Source organism: Oncorhynchus gorbuscha, linkage group LG11 (assembly GCF_021184085.1).
Source record: "Oncorhynchus gorbuscha isolate QuinsamMale2020 ecotype Even-year linkage group LG11, OgorEven_v1.0, whole genome shotgun sequence".
Lineage (NCBI taxonomy): Eukaryota > Metazoa > Chordata > Actinopteri > Salmoniformes > Salmonidae > Oncorhynchus > Oncorhynchus gorbuscha.
Window position 1 is genome coordinate 48,721,710 of NC_060183.1, and position 25,807 is coordinate 48,747,516.

At 43.6% G+C, this 25,807-nt stretch overlaps 1 protein-coding gene across 2 annotated transcripts in view; it reads right to left on the bottom strand.

Moving 5' to 3' along the window:
• The window catches only part of LOC124048829 (anthrax toxin receptor 1-like), a 49,461-nt gene that overhangs the window by 2,007 nt on the left and 21,647 nt on the right, over nucleotides 1-25,807 (bottom strand). For both annotated transcript variants that reach the window (XM_046369946.1, XM_046369945.1), the window contains exons 3-18: nucleotides 17,026-17,097; nucleotides 16,760-16,831; nucleotides 16,456-16,537; nucleotides 16,235-16,265; nucleotides 15,848-15,927; nucleotides 14,517-14,585; nucleotides 14,333-14,413; nucleotides 13,965-14,025; nucleotides 13,436-13,534; nucleotides 10,372-10,441; nucleotides 9,606-9,684; nucleotides 9,336-9,431; nucleotides 9,141-9,182; nucleotides 8,373-8,468; nucleotides 8,077-8,244; nucleotides 3,764-3,844 (exon numbers count right to left, since the gene is read on the bottom strand). In XM_046369946.1, coding sequence (XP_046225902.1) covers nucleotides 3,764-3,844; nucleotides 8,077-8,244; nucleotides 8,373-8,468; nucleotides 9,141-9,182; nucleotides 9,336-9,431; nucleotides 9,606-9,684; nucleotides 10,372-10,441; nucleotides 13,436-13,534; nucleotides 13,965-14,025; nucleotides 14,333-14,413; nucleotides 14,517-14,585; nucleotides 15,848-15,927; nucleotides 16,235-16,265; nucleotides 16,456-16,537; nucleotides 16,760-16,831; nucleotides 17,026-17,097 — 1,279 coding nt within the window. The remainder of the gene's footprint in view (nucleotides 1-3,763; nucleotides 3,845-8,076; nucleotides 8,245-8,372; nucleotides 8,469-9,140; nucleotides 9,183-9,335; nucleotides 9,432-9,605; nucleotides 9,685-10,371; nucleotides 10,442-13,435; nucleotides 13,535-13,964; nucleotides 14,026-14,332; nucleotides 14,414-14,516; nucleotides 14,586-15,847; nucleotides 15,928-16,234; nucleotides 16,266-16,455; nucleotides 16,538-16,759; nucleotides 16,832-17,025; nucleotides 17,098-25,807) is intronic.

Genomic DNA, 25,807 nt, shown 5'->3' on the forward strand with positions numbered 1-25,807 from the left:
GGAACCAAGTCCCCGCAGCAATGTTCCAACATCTAGCGGAAAGCCTTGACAGAAGAGTGGAGGCTGTTATAGCAGCAAAGGGGGGGACCAACTTTATATTAATGCTCATCATTTTGGAATGAGATATTTGACGAGCAGGAGTCCACATACTTTTGGTAATGTAGGGTAAATGTATCCAGTCAGTTGTTATATTGAGTAGTGTCAAATAAATGCAGAAACATAACCTGTGCAACCTGGGCCTTAAAAAAAAAAAAAAAAATTAATCAGGACAAGAAACAATGCCACTTTATATAATGTTTACATACCCTACATTACTCATCTCATATGTATATACTGTACCTTGCCTATGCCGTTCTATACCATCACTCATATATTTTTTTCATTTACATATTCTTATTCATTCCTTTACACTTATGTGTGTATAAGGTAGTTGTTGTGAAATTGTTAGGTTAGATTACTCATTGGATATTACTGCATTGTCGGAACGAGAAGCAGAAGCATTTCGCTACATTCGCATTAACATCTGCTAACCATGTGTATGTGACAAATAACATTCGATTTAATTTAGAATGACCTGGATACTGTAATCCCCTTTTTTTGCCATACAATCTGATTGATTTTGATCAAGTTTTTCAGAAAAGGATCAGATAAGATCATTCTGATCCAGATACCACAATATTAAGATCACAGAATCCAGATTTGTTTGTGCTTTGAACAGGCCTACACCTTGCCATTTATTGGACAGGTTATGTTACTACTTCTACACTGTCATAGGGGAATGGATATGAGTGAACTACACACTGAACAAAAATTTAAATGCAACATGCAACAATTTTACTGAGCTATAAGTAGGGCCGTGGATCAGAAAACCAGTCAGTATCTGGTGTGACCACCATTTGGCTCATGCAGCGTGACATATCTCCTTCGCATAGAGTTGATCAGACTGTTGATTGTGACCTGTGGAATGTTGTCTCACTCCACTTCAATGGCTGTGTGAAGTTGCTGGATATTGGTGGGAACTGGAACCCTCTGTCGTACACGTTGATCCAGAGCATCCCAAACATGCTCAATGGGTGACATGTCTGGTGAGTATGCAGGCCATGGAAGAACTGGGACATTTTCAGCTTCCAAGAACTGTGTACAGATCCTTGCGACATGGGACCGTGCCTTATTATGCTGTTTCCAGCTACAATAGTCATTTACAACATTAACAACGTCTACACTGTATTTCTGATCAATTTTATGTTATTTTAATGGACCAATTTTTTTGCTTTTCTTTCAAAAACAAGGATATTTCTAAGTGACCCCAAACTTTTGAACAAGTCCGTTAAAATTACACCTACCCCAAGACCTGTGACAATCATATCAGATCCGACCCAGACCTGTGACATTATTTAGAATTCTGGATCTGAACCCGCTCAGGTCCCGGATCGTGCCTCGGGTACAGGTGAATCAATGAAGACCTCTAACAGGGAGTACAGTAGAGGGCTGAAGACACACCCCTGGGGGGCCCCTGTGTTAAGAGTCAGTGTGGAGGAGGTGTTGTTGCCAATCCTCACAACCTGCAGTCTGGTCTGCCTATCAGGAAGTCCAGGATCTAGTTGCAGAGGGTGGTGTCCAGACCCAGGGCTCTGACATGGAGGGAACAATAGTGTTGAATGCTGAACTGTAGTCAATGAACAGCATTCTCACATAAGGGTTCCTTATGTCCAGATGTGTAACATCCATATGAATAGAGATGGAAATGGCATCTTCCAGGGATCTGTTGGAACAGTAGGTAAGTTGGAGTGGGTCCAGTGTGCCTGGGCCTTGATGTGGGCCACGACCAGCCTCTCGAGGCACTTCATGATGGAGTGAGTGCGATGGGGGCGATAGTCATTTGGGCATGTCACTTAGTTTTTCTTTGGCACTGGGATGATGGTCTCCTTGAAGCAGGTGGAGACTACAGCCTAGAAGAGGGACAGGTTGAAGATGTCAGAGAAGACGTACGCCAGCTGGTCAGCACACACTTTGAAGAAGCAGCCAGGGCTGCCATCTAGGTGTTCACTCTTTTGAGAGTTTTCCCTCACATCAGCCTCGGAGAGCGAAAGCACCTGGTCGTCCGGAGCAGCGAGAGTCCTCCAGGATGGCTCGGTATTGTCTGCCTCGAAGCAAGCATAGAATGTGTTGTGCTCGTCTGGGAGGGAGACTTCGGTGGGTACCACAGCTGGATTTGCCTTTGTAGTCCGAGATGGTCTGTAGTCCTTGCCAGATGTGTTGAGAGTCTGAGTTGTCCAAACATCAGTTGAGTCTGTATGAACTTTTTGCATCCCTTAATGGATTTGCGGAGCTCGTACATGCTTGCCTGCTCGTACATGCTTGCCTTGTACATGTCACACACCATGGAGTCATCGGGGTTCATTCTGCTGACATTGAATGCTGCAGTACAGGCTCTAGCATGGTACGGATATCTCCATTAGTTTGGGGTATGTCCGGATTGTTATCGTGGATACATTATCATCAACACATATCCTAATGAGGCCTGTTACTGACCATGTATTTTCCTCAATGTTAATGTATGTGTCCTGGGTGGATGAATCTTAGAATATGTTCAAATTAGTATGACCAATCTCTCATTATCATCTTCATTGTTTTCCTTTCTGAATATTATGCTGACTCCATCTTGTCTTTTGTTTGGCTGTAAATGTTCAATTCAGTCATACAAAAACAAGGAGATTTAATGAGGTAGCAACAGCTTATGAAAGATGGGAAGGGAGGAAATTGTGTGGATGGTTCACCCTATCCTACTATCCACAGCTGTCATTGAGGCCATATAAAAACAAAACTCCCAGCTAGGCTTGAGTTACGGGAAGGTGGGGATGTGGGTAGTGACTAGTCATCTGTCCTTAATGGCTTCAGCAGATTTAAACACATTCCTTCAGGTTGGAGCAATATTAGCACCTCAGCTTCTTCAGCCTGTATATGCCAGGATACGTTATGCCTTCCTCACAGCCGCTCTGTCTGTACACCGTTATTATTACAATCAGCTGCAACCTTTCTAGTGGATTATTTACTGCCTGGCTGGAAGTGTTTAAAGCATTTGGCCAGGGCAGATGATTTAATGAAGAAATGGGCATTGAAGGCATTTAAAAGCTTTAATTGGCTTCCAAAATTGCCAACGTGATGAGTTTAAGGAGTTCATCAACATTCCCTCTCCTCAGCTGCCTGGTGGAATAGTTTTGATGGAGAATTTTTTTTTGAAAAAACTGCTGGAAGAACCAATGAAAAAAAAATGTAATGTGCAAAAAGAGAATAAAAAATAAAGATGGTACCGAAGCCTCCCCCTCTCTATTTTCCATTCTGTCTGCTTTGCTCCTCTGACTGTGGTCTTGGCTCCAGACCTTCTTTCCCACAATTTTCCAGGGGTTTGAGTTCTTTCTGTTGAGTATTTGCAACGGAGTGGGCCTAGGCATTACATATTGTGGTCTCTACCTCCTAAACGGTTTCATCTGATTGCATTTAAAAAAATAATTTTCTTACATAACAGTATAATGAAGTGCTGGGCCAGTGGGCCTTACCATCCCTTAGAAGAGCTCTGAAGGAAAAGCCCCTGGAAGCTATCCTTCTCTGACCTACATGTAAGCCTCAGTCACACACTGGCTTTCTTAATGAGTTGCTAAAAGTGCCTTCCATGACTCTGCATATCCTCGTATCATCCAGTGCAGTGACAGCTGGTAGCAAGTGTGGGACGTGTCTTTCTCTGTGCCGTTTGTTTGTGTCTTACCTTGTCTCCAGGATAGGGTCTCATCAGAGACACCCTATCATAGCCTTTCCTCAGAAACACCCACAGAGCATCCAGCTTGCCCTGAACAGAGATGGGCACAATAAATGAAAGAGAAGAATGTCACATAGTAGATGACAATATGATAACACTATTACCTGCCTGAATGCCTGTCAGATGCTTTACTCCGCTCTGGTTTGTTTCTATTCTGTATATGCCAGTAAACAGGTCTTTAGATCAGTATAACAACTATCTGTGTGTATCTGGCTGGCTGACTATCAAAAGCTAAGCTCCATGACATAATAATAGTCAGTGAGGAGAGTAAGTAGAGATAAAGGGCAAAGAATGTATTGTGTTGGGACTAGTATCAGCTTCCCTCTGCTCTGCAGATTTCATCTTCCTGAGGTCAGCTCAGTTCATGTCTGGTTCATATAACCACTCATCCAGCTGACTGGGATGTTTTGAAGCAAACTTCCTGGAAACAATGACACTTCAGGAAGGCTGCAACTAATTAAGAAGTGTTTTGATCATAGATTGTGTTTTGGTAGTGATTGGAGTCAATTCTGAATTGAGTTTGCAAATCTCTCTAATTCCAATTCAATTCTTAAATCTTAATTGAATTTGAATTGGCCACACCCCACAGGAAGCATAATTTGAATTAGAGGAAGTAGAATGTAATTAAATTACATTTAAATGGCTTATTTATACTACACATCACCATGAAAATGTTTATACCAGGTAGCATAAGGTTGAAACATTCTAAAAAAATTAGAAACAATTACAGGTCTGGAAATATTATAAGATTGTGTTGTGGGTTGTCTATGATTAATAATTCCCTTAATGTTTTTAAATATAAAAAAAACACATTTCCCAGGATGCATTCGATCAGACATTGTAGTATGGAAGGGAAAAATAGAATATTTGTATATATTCTTTTTTCAAATTTAAGCAAGTCATTTAAGAACACATCTGTTATTTACAATGATGGCCTACACCGGCCAACGATGGGCCAGTTGTGCGCCGCCCTATGGGACTCCCAATGACGGCCGGTTGTGATCCAGCATGGAATCTAAACCAGAGTATCTGTAGTGATGCCTCAAGCACTGGGATGACTTAGACCGCTGCGCCACTTGGGAGCCCCAACATCTCATGACAAAGAAAAATACTGGTTGAGGTCTTTGAGTTACAATCAAACTAATATTTCAAGTGGTATGTGTATTCCTTGAATTAGTACTGTATGTGGCATATCCTTATGATAAAAGATTTGTCAAAGGAATGAGACTCGGGTTTCACTTCTCAGTTGAATTGCTTTGATTTGAATTCTATTTAATTTAATTGAAATTCATTTCAAATTCTGCTTCCTGTGGGGTGTGGCCAATTCAAATTCAGAATTTTCCTAATCGACCCCAAACCTGATTGGTAGATAGTTTGCACTTGATAATCTATGTCTAATATATAGAGTGCATTCAGAAAGTATTCAGACCCCTTGACTTTTTCCACATTTTGTTACATTACAGCTTTATTCTAAAATGTAATAAATTATATTTTTTCCTCATCAATCTACTTACAATATCTCAATGACAAAGCAATTTTTTTCAAATTTAATAAATAAAATATTACATTTACATAACTATTCGGACCCTTTACGCAGTACTTTGTTATAGCACCTTTGGCATCGATTACAGCCTAGTCTTCTTGGGTATGACGCTACAAGCTTGGCACATCTGTATTTGGGGAGTTTCTCCCATTCCTCTCTGCAGATCCTCTCAAACTCTGTCCGGTTGGATGGGGAGCTATTTGTAGGTCATTCCAGAGACATTAGATTGTGTTTAAGCCGGGCTCTGGCTGGGCCACTCAAGGACATTCAGAGACTTGTCCTGAAGCCACTCCTATGTTGTCTTGGTTGTGTGCTTAGTGTCATTGTCCTGTTGGAAGATTTTCATCAAGGATCTCATGTACTTTGCACCGTTGAGCTTGGCCTCGATCCTGACTAGTATACCAGTCCATGCCGCTGAAAAACATCCCTACAGCATGATGCTGCCAGCACCATGCTTCACCGTAGGTATGGTGTCAGGTTTCCTCCAGACGTGATGCTTGGCATTCAGGCCAAAGACTTCAATTTTGGTTTCATCAGACTAGAGAATCTTGTTGCTCATGGTCTGCGAGTCTTTAGGTGCCTTTTGGCAAACTCCAAGAGGGCGGTCATGTGCTTTTACTGAGGAGTGGCTTCCGTATGGCTACTCTACCATAAAGGCCTGATTGGTGGAGTGCTGCAGAGATGGTTGTCCTTCTCGAATATTCTCCCATCTCCACAGAGGAACTCTAGATCTCTGTCAGAGTGACCATCGGGTTCTTTGTCACCTCCCTGACCAAGGCCCTTCTCCCCCGATTGCTCAGTTTGGCCAGGTGGCTAGCTCTAGAAAGAGTCTTGGTGGTTCCAAACGTCTTCCATTTATGAATGATGGAGGCCACTGTGTTCTTGGACCTTCAATGCTGCAGAAATGTTTTGGTACCCTTCCCCATATCTGTGCCTGGACACAATTCTGTCTCGGAGCTCTATGGACAATTCCTTTGATCTCATGGCTTGGTTTTTGCTCTGACAGTGTGGTCTCACACTGGGATCGAATATGATTCCATCTGGAGAGTATCCTAACCACGGAGCATCTTGGTGCACTACGAAGCCACACGGAAAGAAGTTAAAATTCTTCAGTGTGCAGTACTCCTGTACAGCCACTGGCTCCATGGCCAGCCCCCTCTTCATCTCCATGGTCTGCATACACAGAACACTTCCTGCAACACAGGAGCAGTGGCTTTGGACCACTATCACTGGTACGGAGTGCTTTAACACCATCTGTGAAGATAAGTGTGATGAAAGACTGAAGTGAGAATGAATAACAATAAACATAGTAGTGTCTAGTCTTCTTAACTAGGGGCTCATTTAACTATACAGGAATACATTGTGTTTCAGTAACAAAACTACCAAACACTGCATCAACAGATCTTTACCAAATAACCTGTTAAGTGAGCAATTCTAAATTGGGATTGGGACCCATCCTTAATATCTATCTTCTGATAAGATTAAACGTTGACACTGTCTCCAACACATTTTGACCATGATGACAGTGTCTCACAGGAGATGTTTAACAAGGTCCCTAGTATCTATCTATAACCTTTCCCTACTCTCATGCTGTGCGGCTTTTCACTCATCCTCATGGACCTGTGGCAGGCAGCCCTCACGGTGATCTCCCCTGTCAATGTATATTTGTTAGATACTGTGTAGAAGACATGAATAACAATTATTTTTAGCTAGCAAGCATAACTTAACCAAGCTAACGAAAACACACATTCTCAGGTAGATTCAGTCAAAGTCACGCCATTTTACTAACTAGTTAGCTACAGTTAATAGTTAAATTAGCTAGCTAATGAGTGTAGCTTGCTAACGTTATACATGTCACTGACTTGGTACTTACCTTCATAGTTGTCTATGTAGCTTCCTATATACATGTTGAACCCCTTTTCAATCTTGCTAGCTGGAGTCTTGGAGGCCGATGTAACAATTCGATGTACAATATTAATTTGAGGCAAGTCCTGAAGACACCTAGTAAAAAACTGCGACATAGTGGTGGTAACGTTATATCATCGATAACAACGAGACTGACCGGAAATTGCCAAACCGATAGGAAGTGTGTTCAGAACGCTCGATCATGTAATGTGGATAAGGCTTATTTCCCACAGGTTTCCTTATGGTTCTATTTAAAGTAATGTTCTCAAATTGTTTCAATAACATTAAGACACAACGTTCTAGAAAACATTAACATTCTAAGAATGTTATTTTAAAATATATACATCCTGTCCTCAGCGTCAACAAAACTCTCACTAACCTCTATCTTGTTAAGCGTGTTCAGGTGTGTTGGCCGCGCCCACTAATTGGGCACACCGGATCTTAATGAGTCATGTTTCCTTTGAAAGTGGGCCTGTTTGAATAGACTAAAATGAAAAGCTTTGTACGTGTAAAAAAAAACATGAGATGCTAGCTCTATCCCGGTGGTGCAGTGGACTAATTCCATGGATAGAGAACAGAAGATCATGGGTTTGAATCTCACTGAGGCCATGCCACAATTTAAAAAAGGGATGTGTTTGCATGATTAATGCCTAAGCAAATACATGTCCAAGTGTCCTATCTGGAGTTCAAAACAGCTAGCAGTGTTATTAGACGTCTTATTGAAACATGTTCTCAGAACATTATTTTATTACCTATAATTAACATAGCTTCACACAACTTCCAAGGAACCAAATATGCTAGCTGGATACAATACCTTTATAGGAGAGTACCACTTCTGGGGACTGATTGGTTTGTGAATGCCATTGTTGAAAGTGTGTGTTAGTGGCATGTCAAACTCCTGCTCTGGCATCCTGACACGGGCATTCTTGGCTTTTTCCAGTTTGGCCCCCTCCTCAGTGGAACCCTTGTCACCCCAGCGGACCTGAGCAAGGACAAGCAACAGCAGCCAGTCAGTGGCAGGGGAATGGTATCATAATGAGCAGAGCTGAGCCGTAGTTGGATGAAGGGCACACCAGGCCGAGTACAACAGTCAGTGAATGTCTTTCTCACCTCCATTCTCTTGATGCCACCAACACCTCGGCCACCGTAGTATGAAGCATCCACAGTGGGCCATCTCTTCTTGGGACACCCGTCCTCATCCTCATCCTAACACGGGGAAAAATAGATCCCTCAGATGGTAGCTTTGCCCTAAAATGTTCATAATATCAGATGCCTACTACTCCATTTAGCAAGTTCAAATCAACAATACCAGTGGTATTGTGCCAAACAAGTAAGGCAGGCATCACGCTAAACTTGATGTCCTGATCAAGTTCAACCAAGTCTCACAAAGAAGTAGGTAGCATGGCATCCCTGTGTGGTGTGGCCAGGGAGTCATCCTGTTAGAAGCTCCAACCACGTCTGAGAGCCTGAAAATAGTTGGAACTAAACTTGTAGCATAACTAAACTCCTCTCTACCTAAAGAGCTGGGCTGCTATCCAGTTTACCGGACAGAAAAAAAACATATTTATAAAAAAAAAACAAGATCAGACAATCTGCCCAGTCTGGTCCTGGCTACATCCAGCACCATTGAATGGAACTTGTGTCGGGTCAAAATGGAAAATGTCAGCTGTGAGTCAATAACTCAGTCTAATTCCTATTATGCTTCTACAGGTTCTCAGAGCTCTTTGAGGTAGAGGCTGCCGGCTGTTTTCAGATCAGACAACAGGAGACAGAGAGAGACACAGAGAGTCTGATTTTATGGTATGATAGTGGCGTTTCAACTCTACAGGAGGCACGGGCCTAGAGACAGTAAATAATAAGAAAAAAAGCTTTACTCACTGAGCTGTCCTCCATTACTGGAGGTGGAGGCTCGTGAATGATCTGCAAAGATGGAAAAGACACGGAATCCTAATATTCTGTTCCACAGGAGTTAATGACTATCCTATTGACACATGCATACAACATGGCAGAGTCTCTGCTTGGGTACAGGAAATTGTTTTGAATGTGAGAGGTTGATAATGAGAGAGATGTTACCACTGTGCAGCAGAGAGGCCAGAACCACCAGAGCAGAGCCAGCGTCAGCAGGAGCAGCAGGATGAGCAGAGCTATGGCCAAGAACGTGCCATCAGACTAGGGGAGGCAGGGAGAGGAAATAAGGTTAGAACACAAACTCTATCACCTCCTAGAAATAGATACAGAAGAGTAAAGTACTAAAATAAACCATTCTATTAGAAGCACAATACTCCATGTAACCATGGTTGAGAGATTTTCTGTGTAGAGAAGTGGAGAAGGGTTGGTACTTACACAGCTGACTGTGGTGATGGTGACGGAGCTAGATATGAAACTCAGGCCATTGTTCATACTGACGTGGAGGGTAGCTTCACTGAAGGAGGTGAGAGGGGATAGGGGAGGTGAGCGGGAGGGAGGGAGAGGTGAAAGAGCGGATGGGGAGGTGAGAGTGAGGGGAGAGGTGAGAGAGAGGGGATGGGGGAGGTGAGAGGTTATGGGGAGGTGAGAGAGAGAGAGAGAGAGAGAGAGAGAGAGAGAGAGAGAGAGAGAGAGGGGATGGGGAGATGAGGAGGGAGAGGTGAGAGAGGATATTGAGAGGAGGGGGGAGGGAGGTGAGAGAAGGGATGGGGAGGTGAGAGGGAGGGAGGGGAGAGGTGCGTGACAGAGAGAGGGATAGGTGAGAGAGAAGGGATGGGGAGTTGAGAAGGAGGGAGAGAGGAGATGGGGAGGTGAGAGGGAGGGAGGGGATAGGTGAGAGGGAGGGGAAGGGGAGAGGTGAGAGGGAGGAGAAGGGGGATGGAGTAGGTGAGAGGGTGGGGAGAGGTGAAATGGAGGAAGTGAGAGGAAGTGAGAGGTGAGGGAGGGTATAATTACCTACACTGTTTATTTGTATTCCTCTAATCAACACATCCCTCTTTCATTCCAGAGACCAAGGATAGCTGCTTTTCTGAGAAAATACTGTATTGACTTGAGAGCAAGAGAGATGGGTTGCATTTCATGAGTTGGGTTTGACATGCATCAATTAAAGCAGTGGGGATGTGAGAGTTAAAGAGTCTCTTACGTTCCTTCTTCTTCCAATACGGGAGCTGGGCACAGAAGGTAGGTGTCTCTCACTACCAATGGCCTTTTCACTATGGAATTATAGACGATAACACTTTAGATTATGTGTGTATATGAATACCTAATCCTGTATACAGTAGACAAGTCACCTGTATATAGATAATCCCCAGACTAGAAATCCTATAGCTAAGCATTCAGCAAGAGGTGCATGGAAATAAAAACAAAAACAAGCAAAATAGAGTACTGGAGCGAGTTCATTTACAAACTGTAGTATTAACGTAATAATCATAGTTAAATTAGCATAATTCCAACGAGTTGTAGTTCAAAGTGATTTAAAGAATATAGTTCAAATTGAAATACATTGAGACAAATCGTGAAAATTCCTTGCTTTGTTATTGTCTTTCTAGACCTTACATCAGCTGAAATCCTTCAGCGTGAGTATGGTTTATTTAGCCTGGCTGACAGAATGTCAGGAGATCCACATTCCCTCTGTACATCTGAGAAGCCTTAAGTATTAAACCAGCTGAAGGAAAGCTCTCTGTGTGTGTGTGTGTGTGTGTGTGTGTGTGTGTGTGTGTGTGTGTGTGTGTGTGTGTGTGTGTGTGTGTGTGTGTGTGTGTGTGTGTGTGTGTGTGTGTGTGTGTGTGTGTGTGTGTGTGTGTGTGTGTGTGTGTGTGTGTGTGTGTGTGTGTCATTAGGATTTGTAAGAACAGTAGGCATGCTAAACCCCTCTTGACAGCCTGGTCTCATAGACTAGGTGTAACATGGTAAATGTAAATCCAGGACACTCAAATGAGTATGATATGTTACATTTGGTCTGGTTACAGTACATAAGGCAGAAGGTTGCTTAAGGCAAAAATGAAAGGAGGGTCTAGCAACCCAAAGTTTGCTTGTTCGAATCTCATCACGGACAATTTTAGCCAATTAGTAACTTTTGAACTACTTACTACTTTTTAGCTACTTTGCAACTACCAAGCATGTTAGCTAACCCTAACCTTAACCCTTTTACCTAACCCTTCCCCTTACTCCTAACATTAACCCTAACCCCTAGCCTAGCTAATGTTAGCCAGCTAGCTAACGTTAGCAAACCAAAGTAGAATTCATAACATATCATACATTTTGCAAATTCGTAACATTATTTAACGTTTTGTAAATTCATAACATATTGTACTTTTTGAAAATTCGTTACATATATGAATTGTAATTCGTAACATATCATACTAAATGGATGATGGACATCCACAAATGACCAGATACCATAGGAAACGTAACATACAGTATCATACTAAATGGGTGTCTCGGATTTACATACAGAATCATATGAGACCAGGTTGCTCTTACTTGTGGCCAAGGCAAACATAGCCCAATTTCCCCTACTGCCTGAGGGAAGAATGCAGAAATTAGACTTCAGTGTAAGAATTGGACTGCTCTCTATACTTAAGATTGCTTATCAAAGGATGTGATTGCAAGTCCCTGATCTAATGGAAATTATAATTTTTTCTGAAAATAAACCCTGGCTCTTGAAGCTTTTGAGAGCCTTTTACCTGGCTTGATCCCCAGAGGCACCCAGCCTACAGCAGATGTGCTATATTAGTTGTGGATGAATGCAAAGGAACAAAGAAACCACATTACATCGCTAACTCAGATCTGCCAATGCACTGCTGCAGACTCCATTAGTTGTAATTTGCTGCCAGTGAGGGTCTTGCATCAAAAGGTTTGTACCACAGTTGCAAAAAAGTTATTTCGTGGCCCAAAGTCACATTTTTTGTCATGTGTAGGCCACCTTGTGGGATTCTGCTGCTCTACATTGGCCCAAGGTTCAGATAACTTTTTACTCTGGTTCCTTTAAAGTTTTCATGGGAGGTTTAATTAACGCTCTTACTTTTAACAATACTGCTACCTTGTTTTGGGTTAACTTTTTAAAACTAAGCACAGAGAGAACACATAGAAATACATTTCCTTAGATATTAATCATGCAAAAACATGTTTTTCTTTTTATTGTGACACAGCATCAGTGAGATTTAAACCTATAATCTTCTGTTCTTTAGCTATAGAATTAGTCCACTGAGGAACCAGGATGGGGCTAGCATGCCATTTTTTGACATACAATGCTGTTCATTTTAGTCTATTCAAACGGACCTAATTTCATAGGAAACAAGCACTCATTAAGATCAGGTGTGGCCAATTAGTGGGTGCGGCCAACACACCTGAACACACTTAACAAGATAGAGGATAGAGTTTTGTTGATGCTGAGAATGGACTGCATATTAAATAACATTCTTAGAACATTCTCTGAACTTTACTCAAGGTTTCTTGTGTTTTTATAGAACGTTTTAACGTTCTCAAAACAATTTGACAACGTCTTAAATTGAACCATGAGGAAACATGTAGGAAAAGTTATGCTGAAGTACTGAAATTCCAACAGAAGAATGTTGTTTCTTAACATTCTCTAAACTATTTGAGAACATTCCCAATGTCAAACTAGTTGGAGAACGTTCCTAGAACATTACCAAAATTTAAATGAAATGTAACTATGTTTCAACTCCCAAGTAAACATTCTGGTAAAGTAATGAATTACCAAGAAAATAACAAAATTCCTTAATTATTAAATGTGGTGAGAATGTTCCAACGCCAAACCACTATCCTGCATCATTCCCAGAAAGTTGTGGAAGGTTGTATGCAAAATAACCATAGGACAACCAGGCTCTCACCAAGCTCCAGGAAACATATGGTTCTCAGAATGTTATTTGCTAGCTAGGCCAACTGGTGCCTGCTTGAACTAATGAGTATTCTTTCAGGCTCATTCCTTTAAGCTCTTTCATTCAGGATGGTTGAAATCCTTTCTCTTTGCCTTTTTCTCACACAGCCTGATGACACAGTCAATAACAGCCAACTCACTGTGGCATTGCTGAAATAGATGTATTTCTAAGCCTCATTACCCTGCACCTAGAATCCTGTGTGAAAGTTAAAGAGATTGTTTCCTGCTCATTAAAAACAGGGGTGTTGCTGATGAGATTCATTAGGGTTAATGGTCGGAAATTGTAGGTACCGTAACTTCCACTTACTCAAAGTGAGAGTGTCATTGATGCGGAAGCTACAAAGGACCTTCCCCACCTCGCGGGCATGTGAGAAACCATTTCCTTTCACTACCACCTGGAAGGACTCTAAGACAGGATGAAAGGGAGGGAACAGGGAGAATCATCAATGGCATTTGATCACCTTGATAACATTGGTAAAGAGGAATTACAGTTGATAATAATATTTTCAAGTCCTTATTTCCTGAGGCCAAAAGCTCAGCAATTATCCATAATGATCTGTGATTATCTGAAATCGGACAATATTCAGGCCAAATGCAGGCTAGGCTGAGCTAGAGAGGATGTAACGTTTTAACCGTGCCTATTTATCTTCAGCTGGCACTTTTCATTTACACAGAGTCAAACACATATTTAAGTCAATCTGTTTCCCCCTTGCTGTGTCATTAGACACAGTTGAAACACATAGTGGATTGATCCGTGTCGTCAGCTTATCAATAAACAAGTGGCAGTGTCATGCAGCTGGAGCCCATTATGAAACCCACTCCAATACACCACTCACCTCCTGCACAGATACTAGAGGGCTCTGCTGCCAATATCTCAATGCATGATCTCTTCAGGATCTTAGGAGAGAAAGAGAGAGAGAGAGAGAGAGAGAGAGAGAGAGAGAGAGAGAGAGAGAGAGAGAGAGAGAGAGAGAGAGAGAGAGAGAGAGAGAGAGAGAGAGAGAGAGAGAGAGAGAGAGAGAGAGAGAGAAGGATGTGGATAATGGAGACAGCGGTGAACAGCACAAACTGTAAATATGTTAGTTAGATTTGTTGAAAGTACGTATGCCTTGGTATACTTTCAACCATGTTGAAACTATACCTTACTATAGTGAACAGATGTTTACATCATTCTACCGGCCCCTAACATTGTTGCCCTACTTACTGAATCAATGGCTCCTTGCAGTGCCTCAAAACCATCATTTACAGGGAAAACATGGTCCTTACTGTCGGCTATTGTCCAAAGCTGGGGAGGGAGAAGAAGTTTTATTTAATAACAGTGTAATAACAGTAATGTGAGACTAGCCAACTGCTAAATCCCCTGCTCACAACAGAAACATGTGGCTCACCTGGGTTTCATTGAAGTCTTTTACTCCCACACAGTAGACAGAGGCACCCAGTTGACGCGATCGGCCGGCCTAGTGACACGCAAGAAGACATGAAAGCTCTTTTATAACTCTATATTGACCAAAGTAGAGAGAACTTCATTTGTGGTGTCAGATACTTTGAAAACCAATACAATGCACTGTATAAAGGTGTATCCGTAAAGGATGAGGATGGATTTTATGAAGCATCTATGGAAGGTTTGTGCAACCAACTCAGTGGCCTGGTGGTTAGATTGGCACTCAACATTAAGGAGATCGATTCGGGGTAAGGCCCTGTGGCAGACTAGCGTCCTGTCCAGGGATTGTATTCATGTACATTGAGCCTGCCTTACGCTACAGAAAGATAGGCTCTTGGCCATATGGGCATTTTCTGACTCGGACAACGCGTACTTGTCCAAGGCTTACTTACTGCAGGTTTGTGCAGGTACTTAGCCTTAAGTCGTGACTGACGTTTGGAGACACAGGCGTTTGCTGTCTATAATGGCGCAGGCGATTTTGTAGCAGTCCACCCTATCGATTGTTGATGGTTAAATGTAGTGCTTAGAGTGTTCTTCCACAGCCAATGATGACTTCTTGGGTCTTGATGACATTTAATCAAGTCTAGGAAGTTCTGCACTACTGGCCACCGGCCAATGTATTAACAAGATTGAAACATCCGGTAATTAAACGACTGAAATGACCAGCTGAAACAACTGATGTAACCAGCTGTATAGATAAATGGAAATGGCAACTCTAATAATAATAATTACATATGATGACAGGGAGTAGAGTATGACATTCTGCTCTTCCAGGACTGGAATATCCTGTGGAATGTGGCTGACTATTTCCACTAGGCCCACGCTGAGTGTATAGATAGATATTGCTGTCACGTTCTGACCTTAGTTATTTTATTATGTCTCTGTTTTAGTATGGTCAAGGTGTGAGTTGGGTGGGTTGTCTATGTTCCTTTTTCTATGTTTTGGGATTTCTGTGTTTGGCCTGGTATGATTCTCAATCAGAGGCAGCTGTTTATCGTTGTCCCTGATTGAGAACCATATTTAGGTAGCCTGGTTTCACTTTTGAGTTGTGGGTGATTATTTTCCGTGTTAGTGTTTGTTACCACACGGGACCGTTTCATTTGTTTCACTTTGTTATTTTGTTTTTTTGTAGTGTTCAGTTTGTCTTATTAAAATGGACACGTACCACGCTGCAAATTGGTCCGACCTCTCTTACTCCTCATCAGAGGAAGACGACGAACGTTACAATTGCCAATAGATCATCCATTACTGCAGGTCTAAAACAAGCATTTCTCTCACCTCCCTCTCTGCCAGATCGAACTGATTCTCCCTCAGTTCGCCATCTGTCAAGGCAATGATGACGCTGGCTGTACGGAAACCTGATGGACCAGGACAAGACAACAAGACAACAGTTAGAACAAGACAACAGAGCAGAACAGAAGACTTCTCAGAGGACAGACTGTACTGACACTGAAGGGGAAGAAAATAATAGGATAATTCAATCGGACACCTCTTCAATTCTAACACTTCTGACACCATAGTTTCTTTGTAAAGGGTTCAACAAGGATCAATAGGTTGGAATTGTACTGGTAGCTTTTCATCCGTGTCTGCTTATGACTGGGAGCATAATGAGAGTTCTACCCAAATCATTTTTCCAAGTGCAAATAACAAGAATAATTTACTCACTGTCTCCAGCATAGTAGATTTGTTCACTGGCCTGGAAGAGCAGATAGAAGGGCTTTTAGACGAACACTTTATTGAGACAGCATTTTGTCTTCTGCTTTTACCCATATAGAGAGATAAGAATGGTTATTGGAACACAACAATATCTTGTTCTAATTTTTGCAGTAGGAAGTCAAGCTGTTGCCTAGTTCCCTTCAGCTACTGGCTTCCAATCCACTACTCACCCTTTGGAACCCTTTGTGCATGAAAGTGTCTCCCCCAGGGTGCACCATACGGAGCTCCTCCAGGCCTGCTCGAATCTGCTCCCTGCTTACACACACAAAAAAAATACAGGCTATTTGTACTGTCAGTGTATCATGTGGGCTGTACCCCACAATAGAAAGATTGGCACACAGTACCTTCCACAAAAATATTGACCAATGAAGGAAATGAGTAGGTCACTAAAGGTGGTGTATTGTGTGAATCCTGCCTGTGTTCGTTGTGAGTAGTTAAAGCATAAGCACAACGGTTTGAGGGATTATGCCTTGCCTGTCTTCTGTGAGTTTCATCAGGATCCGTCCCTCTGTAGAAAACACAATGAAGGACATCCGCAGCTGAGGACTAGCGAGAGAGAAGGATGGGGGGGGGGGGTTATTTCCACAGTTGACTGACATAATCTCTTTGTGTTTTGCTGTTTTGTCCAAATAGTTTGTTCAATAACATGTCTGTTTACATCCTTACTGGACTTGACCAGTGTATATTAATTGAGCTCTCTGGGACATGTAGTTGTGTATCCAGGTAACACTATACTATACCTTATGAATTTATGAGCCAGATGATCAACAAAGTAATATATCTCATTCCAGTGGTGCTGTACACTCCCTGACCTGAAAGAAAGGTTGGAAGATGTCTATTATTGTGGAGCTGTAAAGCTACCATGATTGACCTATCCACAAACCAATCACTGCTCCTGTGTGTCCTCCAATCAGCTCACTGGCGCCCCGCCTACAGAGCATTACCTAATTTGATAAAGGTTGTGTTCCCCTGCTCAGACGTTTCTGATGCATGCCAGATATTACAAATCCTGGATAGGTATTTTAGGTTTCAGCTAACCACAGCATATGTTATAGCAATCTGGTGCATGACGGCACAGTCGATGACATGGCACCAAAGTCATACAGTCGATAAAATCGACAGACGTAGCAATAAAAAAGCAAATCCAAGGAAACTCCAAGGAGACTGAAAAATTTAATCTCTACAAATAATTTACAGGACACCTGGAGATTACTATTCCCAACTACAAAAGACAATACATTTTTTTCTCCAAGTAAGAAATGCTATTCAAGAATTTATTACACTTTTATTTAAAAAATGCGCTCTACAATTAACTGGGTTAAAGAAATCCATGACATAGTGATATTCGATCATTCTCTTGGATCATGCTTAATTACACCAACAGTAAATGCACTTTTTGTAACCTTCTGTGCAATTGAGGGAGAAGGGCCTTGATCAGGGAGGTGACCAAGAACCCAATGGTCACTCTGGCAGAGCTCCAGAGCTCCTCTGTGGAGATGGGAGAACCTTCCAGAAGGACAACCATCTCTACAGCACTCCACCAATCAGGCCTTTATGGTAGAGTGACCAGATGAAAGCCACTCCTCAGTAAAAGTCACATGCCAGCCCACTTATAGTTTGCCAAAAGGCACCTAGAACTCTCAGACCATGATAAACTAGATTCTCTAGTCTGGAGAAACCAAGATTGAACTCAAGCTTCAGGAAACCTGGCACCCTCTCTATGGTGAAACATGGTGGTGGCAGCATCATAATGTGGGGAAGTTTCTCAGCGGCAGGGACTGGGAGACTAATTAGGATCAAGTGGAAGATGAAGGGAGCAAAGTACAGAGTGATCCTAGATGAAAAACTGCTCCAATGCACTCAGGACCTCAGACTGGGGCGAAGGTTCACCTTCGGACAATGACCTTGAGCACACAGCCAAGACATCGCAGGAGTGGCTTTGGGACAAGTCTCAATGGCCTTTCGGTGGCCCAGCCAGAGACCAGACTTGCACCCGATCGAATATCTCTGGAGAGACATTAAAATAACTGTGCAGCGACACTCCCCATCCAACCTGACAGAGCTTGAGAGGATCTGCAGAAAAGAATGGGAGAAACTCCCTAAATACAGGTGTGCCATACTTATGTAAATGTGTGATTTTAGTTTATATATTTGTATACATTTGCTTTTGCTTTGTCATTATGGGCTACTGTGTGTACAGTTGTGGCCAAAAGTTTTGAGAATGACACAAATATTCATTTTCACAAAGTCTGCTGCCTCAGTGTGTATGATGGCAATTTGCATATACTCCAGAATGTTATGAAGAGTGATCAAATTCATTGCCAAGTCCTTCTTTGCCATGCAAATGAACTGAATCCCCCAAAAACATTTCCACTGCATTTCAGCCCTGTCACAAATGGACCAGCTGACATCATGTCAGTGATTCTTTCATTAACACAGGTCTGAGTGTTAATGAGGACAAGGCTGGAGATCACTCTGTCACGCTGATTGAGTTCGAATAACAGACTGGAAGCATCAAAAGGAGGGTGGTGCTTGGAATCATTGGTCTTCCTCTGTCAACCACGGTTACCTGCAAGGAAACACGTGCCTTCATCATTGCTTTGCACAAAAAGGGCTTCACAGGCATGGATATTGTTGCCAGTAAGATTGAACCTAAATCAACCATTTATCAGATCATCAAGAACTTCAAGGAGAGCAGTTCAATTGTTGTGAAGAAGGCTTCAGGGCGCCCAAAAAAGTCCAGCAAGCGCCAGGACCGTGTCCTAAAGTTGATTCAGCTGCGGGACCGGGGCACCACCAGTACAAAGCTTGCTCAGGCATTGCAGCAGGCAGGTGTGAGTGCATCTGCACGCACAGTGAGGCGAAGACTTTTGGAGGATGGCCTGGTGTCAAGAAGGGCAGCAAAGAAGCGACTTCTCTCCAGGAAAAACATCAGGGACAGACTGATATTCTGCAAAAGGTACAGGGATTGGACTGCTGAGGACTATGGTAAAGTAATTTTCTCTGATGAATCCCCTTTCCGATTGTTTGGGGCATCCGGAAAAAAAGCTTGTGCGCAGAAGACAAGGTGAGCGCTACCATCAGTCCTGTGTCATGCCAACAATAAAGCATCCTGCGACCATTCATGTGTGGGGTTTCTTCTCAGCTAAGGGAGTGGCCTCACTCACAATTTTACCTAAGAACACAGCCATGAATAAAGAATGGTACCAACACATCCTCCGAGAGTAACTTCTCCCAACCATCCAGGAAGAGTTTGGTGACGAACAATGCCTTTTCCAGCATGAAGAAGCACCTTGCCATAAGGCAAAGGTGATAACTAAGTGGCTCGGGGAACAAAACATCGATATTTTGGGTCCATGGCCAGGATCTCCACAGACCTTAATCCCATTGAGAACTTGTGGTCAATCCTCAAGAGGCGGGTGGACAAACAAAAGCCCACAAATTCTGACAAACTCCAAGCTTTGATTATGCAAGAATGGGCTGCCATCAGTCAGGATGTGGCCCAGAAGTTAATTGACATCATGCCAGGGCAGATTGCAGAGGTCTTGAAAAAGAAGGGTCAACACTGCAAATATTGACTCTTTGCATCAACTTCATGGAATTGTCAATAAAAGCCTTTGGCACTTATGAAATGCTTGTAATTATACTTCAGTATTCCATAGTAACATCTGACAAAGATATCTAAAGACATTGAGGCAGCAGACTTTTGAGAATTACACACATTAATTTTCACAAACTTTTGGCCACAACTGTAGATTGATGAGGAGAAAAAACAATTCAATCCATTTTATAATAAGGCTGTAACCTAACAAAATATGGAAAAGGTCAAAGGGTCTGAATACTTTCCGGATGCACTGTACATATCCAGTGGAAATGTAATAAAAAACAGTTTTCTGTCCTGAGCTCACTGGTGCAGGAAACTCTGAGGGCCCGGAATAGGCTGGTTGATACAATGTTGCAAGTTTGCTAACCACTGCTTCAGGCTGGACCCAGTGATGATTTGATACACTAGCAATAGCTCAAGTTGAGACAGATAGAAAGGGAGGCAGAGAGAGAGATGAATATGATTGAAAGAACCGCCAATTTCATCAAGATATTTTCTACTGTTTATATTTGTCGGCTTTAGGCCTACGTATTTTACTTAGTTGGCGATGGAAGTTTTAGGCCTACTGCTGTATTGGCCTATAGGCTCTCTCTGAGTTCTATGCTCTCATTTCTTTATCTGCCAATTGGTCACAGTGTATCAATGTGTCCATATGCAGAGGTTAGTGCTCTTGTCATAGTTCAATTTGAACTTTTAGATTTTTATAATTTCACTTTAGATTGTTAACCACGAGACATTGATTTAGAGAAATGAAAACGTTATTATTGAAATGAAACTATCATGCAGATCGGTAGAAATGGTTGGATGCAATTGTAAGTTTCAGCCAAACTTGAAACTCACGAGCTGCCTAAGGGCTTTACTATTACAGCCATATAAAACAAATTGGAAAATGCAAGCACCTGCACACATAAACAGAAATATGGAAATCAAAGGCCCGTCCAACTGATTCATTCTGGCGCCTGGTCTGCTGCAAAGAGACATGTTTATGGAGTGAGATAGCTGCCAAAAGGTTGAACGTACGTATCATTAGGATTGTAAGAAAAAACATACCTAAATTGTTAGGATCGTAAGAAAAGCCATGCGTGAAACATGAAACGTAAACTTGAAATTAGATCTGTAAACGTACAAACCCTATGTTACAACTATAAATTTACATTTACACGTTCAATTCTTACTTCTTACGTCTCCCTTTACTTGGTTACAGATCTTTTTTTATATGTACAAACTTTTGTCAGTAATGTGGCATCAGTAAAGGACATGAACCGAATGTATCTAGTCGAAGTTAGCTAGTCAATCAAGCAACTCTAGCCCAGACATTAGAGTTGCTTTGCATCTTCGGGTTTCATTTCCAAAATAAAAGTCTAGAGCTTGTTTTAGAACTGCATTCAATGACGACATGATACCAGTAGATAGCGGAGTATAGGCTTGGGCCTTCAGCAAATGACTTCTGTGAGAATGATAAACGGTACAGAAGAGCGTTGTCTAGAATAAACGCTTGAGCTGCAAATGAGAAAGTATTTATGACTTAGGCTTGGCCTATTCCACTCTCTAAATATGCCATGCTGTTGTGTTATTTAATGGCCATACAATTGCATTATTTATTTTTATAGCTGCGTGTGGCTACTGTGGTGATCATGTAACCTAATGAATCACACTTTTTCCAGTATTTGGGAGCACAGTGTTATGTTTTGTCATTAATTATCATGTCTTGTCCCTGTGCTTCCCATTCTATTAGTTTCCCTCTGCTGGTCTTATTAGGTTCTTTCCCTCTTTCTATCCCTCTCTCTCCCCCTCCCTCTCTCACTCTCTCGCTCTCTCTTCTCTCTATCGTTCCGTTCCTGCTCCCAGCTGTTCCTATTCCCCTAATCATCATTTAGTCTTCCCACACCTGTTCCCGATCCTTTTCCCTGATTAGAGTCCCTATTTCTCTCCTTGTTTCCCGTACCTGCCCTGTCAGATCCTCATTTATATTCACCGTGCTGTGTCTATGTTTTGCCCTGTCGTGTCGTGTTTCCCTCAGATGCTGCGTGGTGAGCAGGTGTCTGAGTCTGCTAGGTTCAAGTGCCTTCCCGAGGCAACCTGCAGTTCTCGATCAAGTCTCCAGTCTGTTCTCGTCTTTACGTGTAGTATTATGCTTTTTGTTTTGTAATGTTTATTCTGGATTAAATACTCTGTTTTCGCCAAGTCGCTTTTGGGTCCTCATTCACCAGCATGACAGAAGGATCCGACCGAGGAATGGACCCAGCGACTACAGACGCTCGTAACACTGCCGTCGAGATCCAAGGAGCCATGCTCGGCAGACACGAGCAGGAATTGTCTGCTGCTCGCCATGCCGTGGAGAGCCTGGCCGCTCAGGTTTCCGACCTCTCTGGACAGTTCCAGAGTCTTCGTCTCGTGCCACCTGTTACTTCCTGGCCTGCCGAGCCTCCAGAACCTAGGGTTAATAACCCACCTTGCTACTCCGGGCAGCCCACTGAGTGCCGCTCCTTTCTCACCCAGTGTGAGATTGTGTTCTCTCTCCAACCCAACACATACTCTAGAGAGAGAGCTCGGGTTGCTTACGTCATTTCACTCCTTACTGGCCGGGCCCGAGAGTGGGGCACAGCTATCTGGGAGGCAAGGGCTGATTGTTCTAACAATTACCAGAACTTTAAAGAGGAGATGATTCGGGTTTTTGACCATTCAGTTTTTGGTGGGGAGGCTTCTAGGGTTCTGGCTTCCCTATGCCAAGGTGATCGATCCATAACGGATTACTCTATAGAGTTTCGTACTCTTGCTGCCTCTAGTGACTGGAACGAGCCGGCGCTGCTCGCTCGTTTTCTGGAGGACTCCACACAGTGGTCAAAGATGAGATTCTCTCTCGGGAGGTTCCTTCCAGTGTGGACTCTTTGATTGCTCTCGCCATCCGCATAGAACGACGGGTAGATCTTCGTCACCAGGCTCGTGGAAGAGAGCTCGCATCAACGGTGTTTCCCTGCTCCGCATCGCAACCATCTCCCTCCTCTGGCTCTGAGACTGAGCCCATGCAGCTGGGAGGGATTCGCATCTCGACTAAGGAGAGGGAACGGAGGATCACCAACCGCCTGTGCCTCTATTGCGGATTTGATGGACATTTTGTTAATTCATGTCCAGTAAGAGGCCAGAGCCCATCAGTAAGCGGAGGCCTACTGGTGAGCGCTACTACTCAGGTCTCTTCATCTAGATCTTGTACTACTATGTCGGTCCATCTACGCTGGACCGGTTCGGGTGCTACATGCAGTGCCTTGATTGACTCTGGGGCTGAGGGTTGTTTCATGGACGAAGCATGGGTTCGGAAACATAACATTCCTTTCAGACAGTTAGACAAGCCTACGCCCATGTTTGCCTTAGATGGTAGTCATCTTCCCAGTATCAGATTTGAGACACTACCTTTAACTCTCACGGTATCTGGTAACCACAGTGAGACTATTTCTTTTTTGATTTTTCGTTCACCTTTCACACCTGTTGTTTTGGGTCATCCCTGGCTAGTATGTCATAATCCTTCTATTAATTGGTCTTGTAATTCTATCCTATCCTGGAACGTATCTTGTCATGTGAAGTGCTTAATGTCTGCCATCCCTCCCATTTCTTCTGTCCCCACTTCTCAGGAGGAACCTGGCGATTTGACAGGAGTGCCGGAGGAATATCATGATCTGCGCACGGTCTTCAGTCGGTCCCGAGCCAACTCCCTTCCTCCTCACCGGTCGTATGATTGTAGTATTGATCTCCTTCCGGGGACCACTCCTCCTCGGGGTAGACTATACTCTCTGTCGGCTCCCGAACGTAAGGCTCTCGAGGATTATTTATCTGTGTCTCTTGACGCCGGTACCATAGTGCCTTCTTCCTCTCCGGCCGGGGCGGGGTTCTTTTTGTTAAGAAGAAGGACGGTACTCTGCGCCCCTGCGTGGATTATCGAGGGCTGAATGACATAACGGTTAAGAATCGTTATCCACTTCCCCTTATGTCATCAGCCTTCGAGATTCTGCAGGGAGCCAGGTGCTTTACTAAGTTGGACCTTCGTAACGCTTACCATCTCGTGCGCATCAGAGAGGGGGACGAGTGGAAAACGGCGTTTAACACTCCGTTAGGGCATTTTGAGTACCGGGTTCTGCCGTTTGGTCTCGCCAATGCGCCAGCTGTTTTTCAGGCATTAGTTAATGATGTTCTGAGAGACATGCTGAACATCTTTGTTTTTGTCTATCTTGACGATATCCTGATTTTTTCACCGTCACTCGAGATTCATGTTCAGCACGTTCGACGTGTTCTACAGCGCCTTTTAGAGAATTGTCTCTACGTAAAGGCTGAGAAGTGCTCTTTTCATGTCTCCTCCGTTACTTTTCTCGGTTCCGTTATTTCCGCTGAAGGCATTCAGATGGATTCCGCTAAGGTCCAAGCTGTCAGTGATTGGCCCGTTCCAAGGTCACGTGTCGAGTTGCAGCGCTTTTTAGGTTTTGCTAATTTCTATCGGCGTTTCATTCGTAATTTCGGTCAAGTTGCTGCCCCTCTCACAGCTCTTACTTCTGTCAAGACGTGTTTTAAGTGGTCCGGTTCCGCCCAGGGAGCTTTTGATCTTCTAAAAGAACGTTTTACGTCCGCTCCTATCCTCGTTACTCCTGACGTCACTAGACAATTCATTGTCGAGGTTGACGCTTCAGAGGTAGGCGTGGGAGCCATTCTATCCCAGCGCTTCCAGTCTGACGATAAGGTTCATCCTTGCGCTTATTTTTCTCATCGCCTGTCGCCATCTGAGCGCAACTATGATGTGGGTAACCGTGAACTGCTCGCCATCCGCTTAGCCCTAGGCGAATGGCGACAGTGGTTGGAGGGGGCGACCGTTCCTTTTGTCGTTTGGACAGACCATAAGAACCTTGAGTACATCCGTTCTGCCAAACGACTTAATGCCCGTCAAGCTCGTTGGGCGTTGTTTTTCGCTCGTTTCGAGTTTGTGATTTCTTACCGTCCGGGTAGCAAGAACACCAAGCCTGATGCTTTATCCCGTCTGTTTAGTTCTTCTGTGGCTTCTACTGATCCCGAGGGGATTCTTCCTTATGGGCGTGTTGTCGGGTTGACAGTCTGGGGAATTGAAAGACAGGTTAAGCAAGCACTCACGCACACTGCGTCGCCGCGCGCTTGTCCTAGTAACCTCCTTTTCGTTCCTGTTGCCACTCGTCTGGCTGTTCTTCAGTGGGCTCACTCTGCCAAGTTAGCTGGTCATCCCGGTGTTCGAGGCACTCTTGCGTCTATTCGCCAGCGCTTTTGGTGGCCGACTCAGGAGCGTGACACGCGCCGTTTCGTGGCTGCTTGTTCGGACTGCGCGCAGACTAAGTCTGGTAACTCTCCTCCTGCCGGTCGTCTCAGACCGCTCCCCATTCCTTCTCGACCATGGTCTCACATCGCCCTAGACTTCATTACCGGTCTGCCTTTGTCTGCGAGGAAGACTGTGAGAGCCGCCAATAAACGCAGGATTAAGAGTCCAAGGTATTGTTGCGGCCAGAGAGTGTGGCTTTCCACTCGCAACCTTCCTCTTACGACAGCTTCTCGTAAGTTGACTCTGCGGTTCATTGGTCCGTTCCGTGTCTCCCAGGTCGTCAATCCTGTCGCTGTGCGACTGCTTCTTCCGCGACATCTTCGTCGCGTCCATCCTGTCTTCCATGTCTCCTGTGTTAAGCCCTTTCTTCGCACCCCCGTTCGTCTTCCCTCCCCCCCTCCCGTCCTTGTCGAGAGCGCACCTATTTACAAGGTACATAAGATCATGGACATGCGTTCTCGGGACGGGGTCACCAATACTTAGTGGATTGGGAGGGTTACGGTCCTGAGGAGAGGAGTTGGGTTCCGTCTCGGGACGTGCTGGACCGTTCACTCATTGATGATTTCCTCCGTTGCCGCCAGGATTCCTCCTC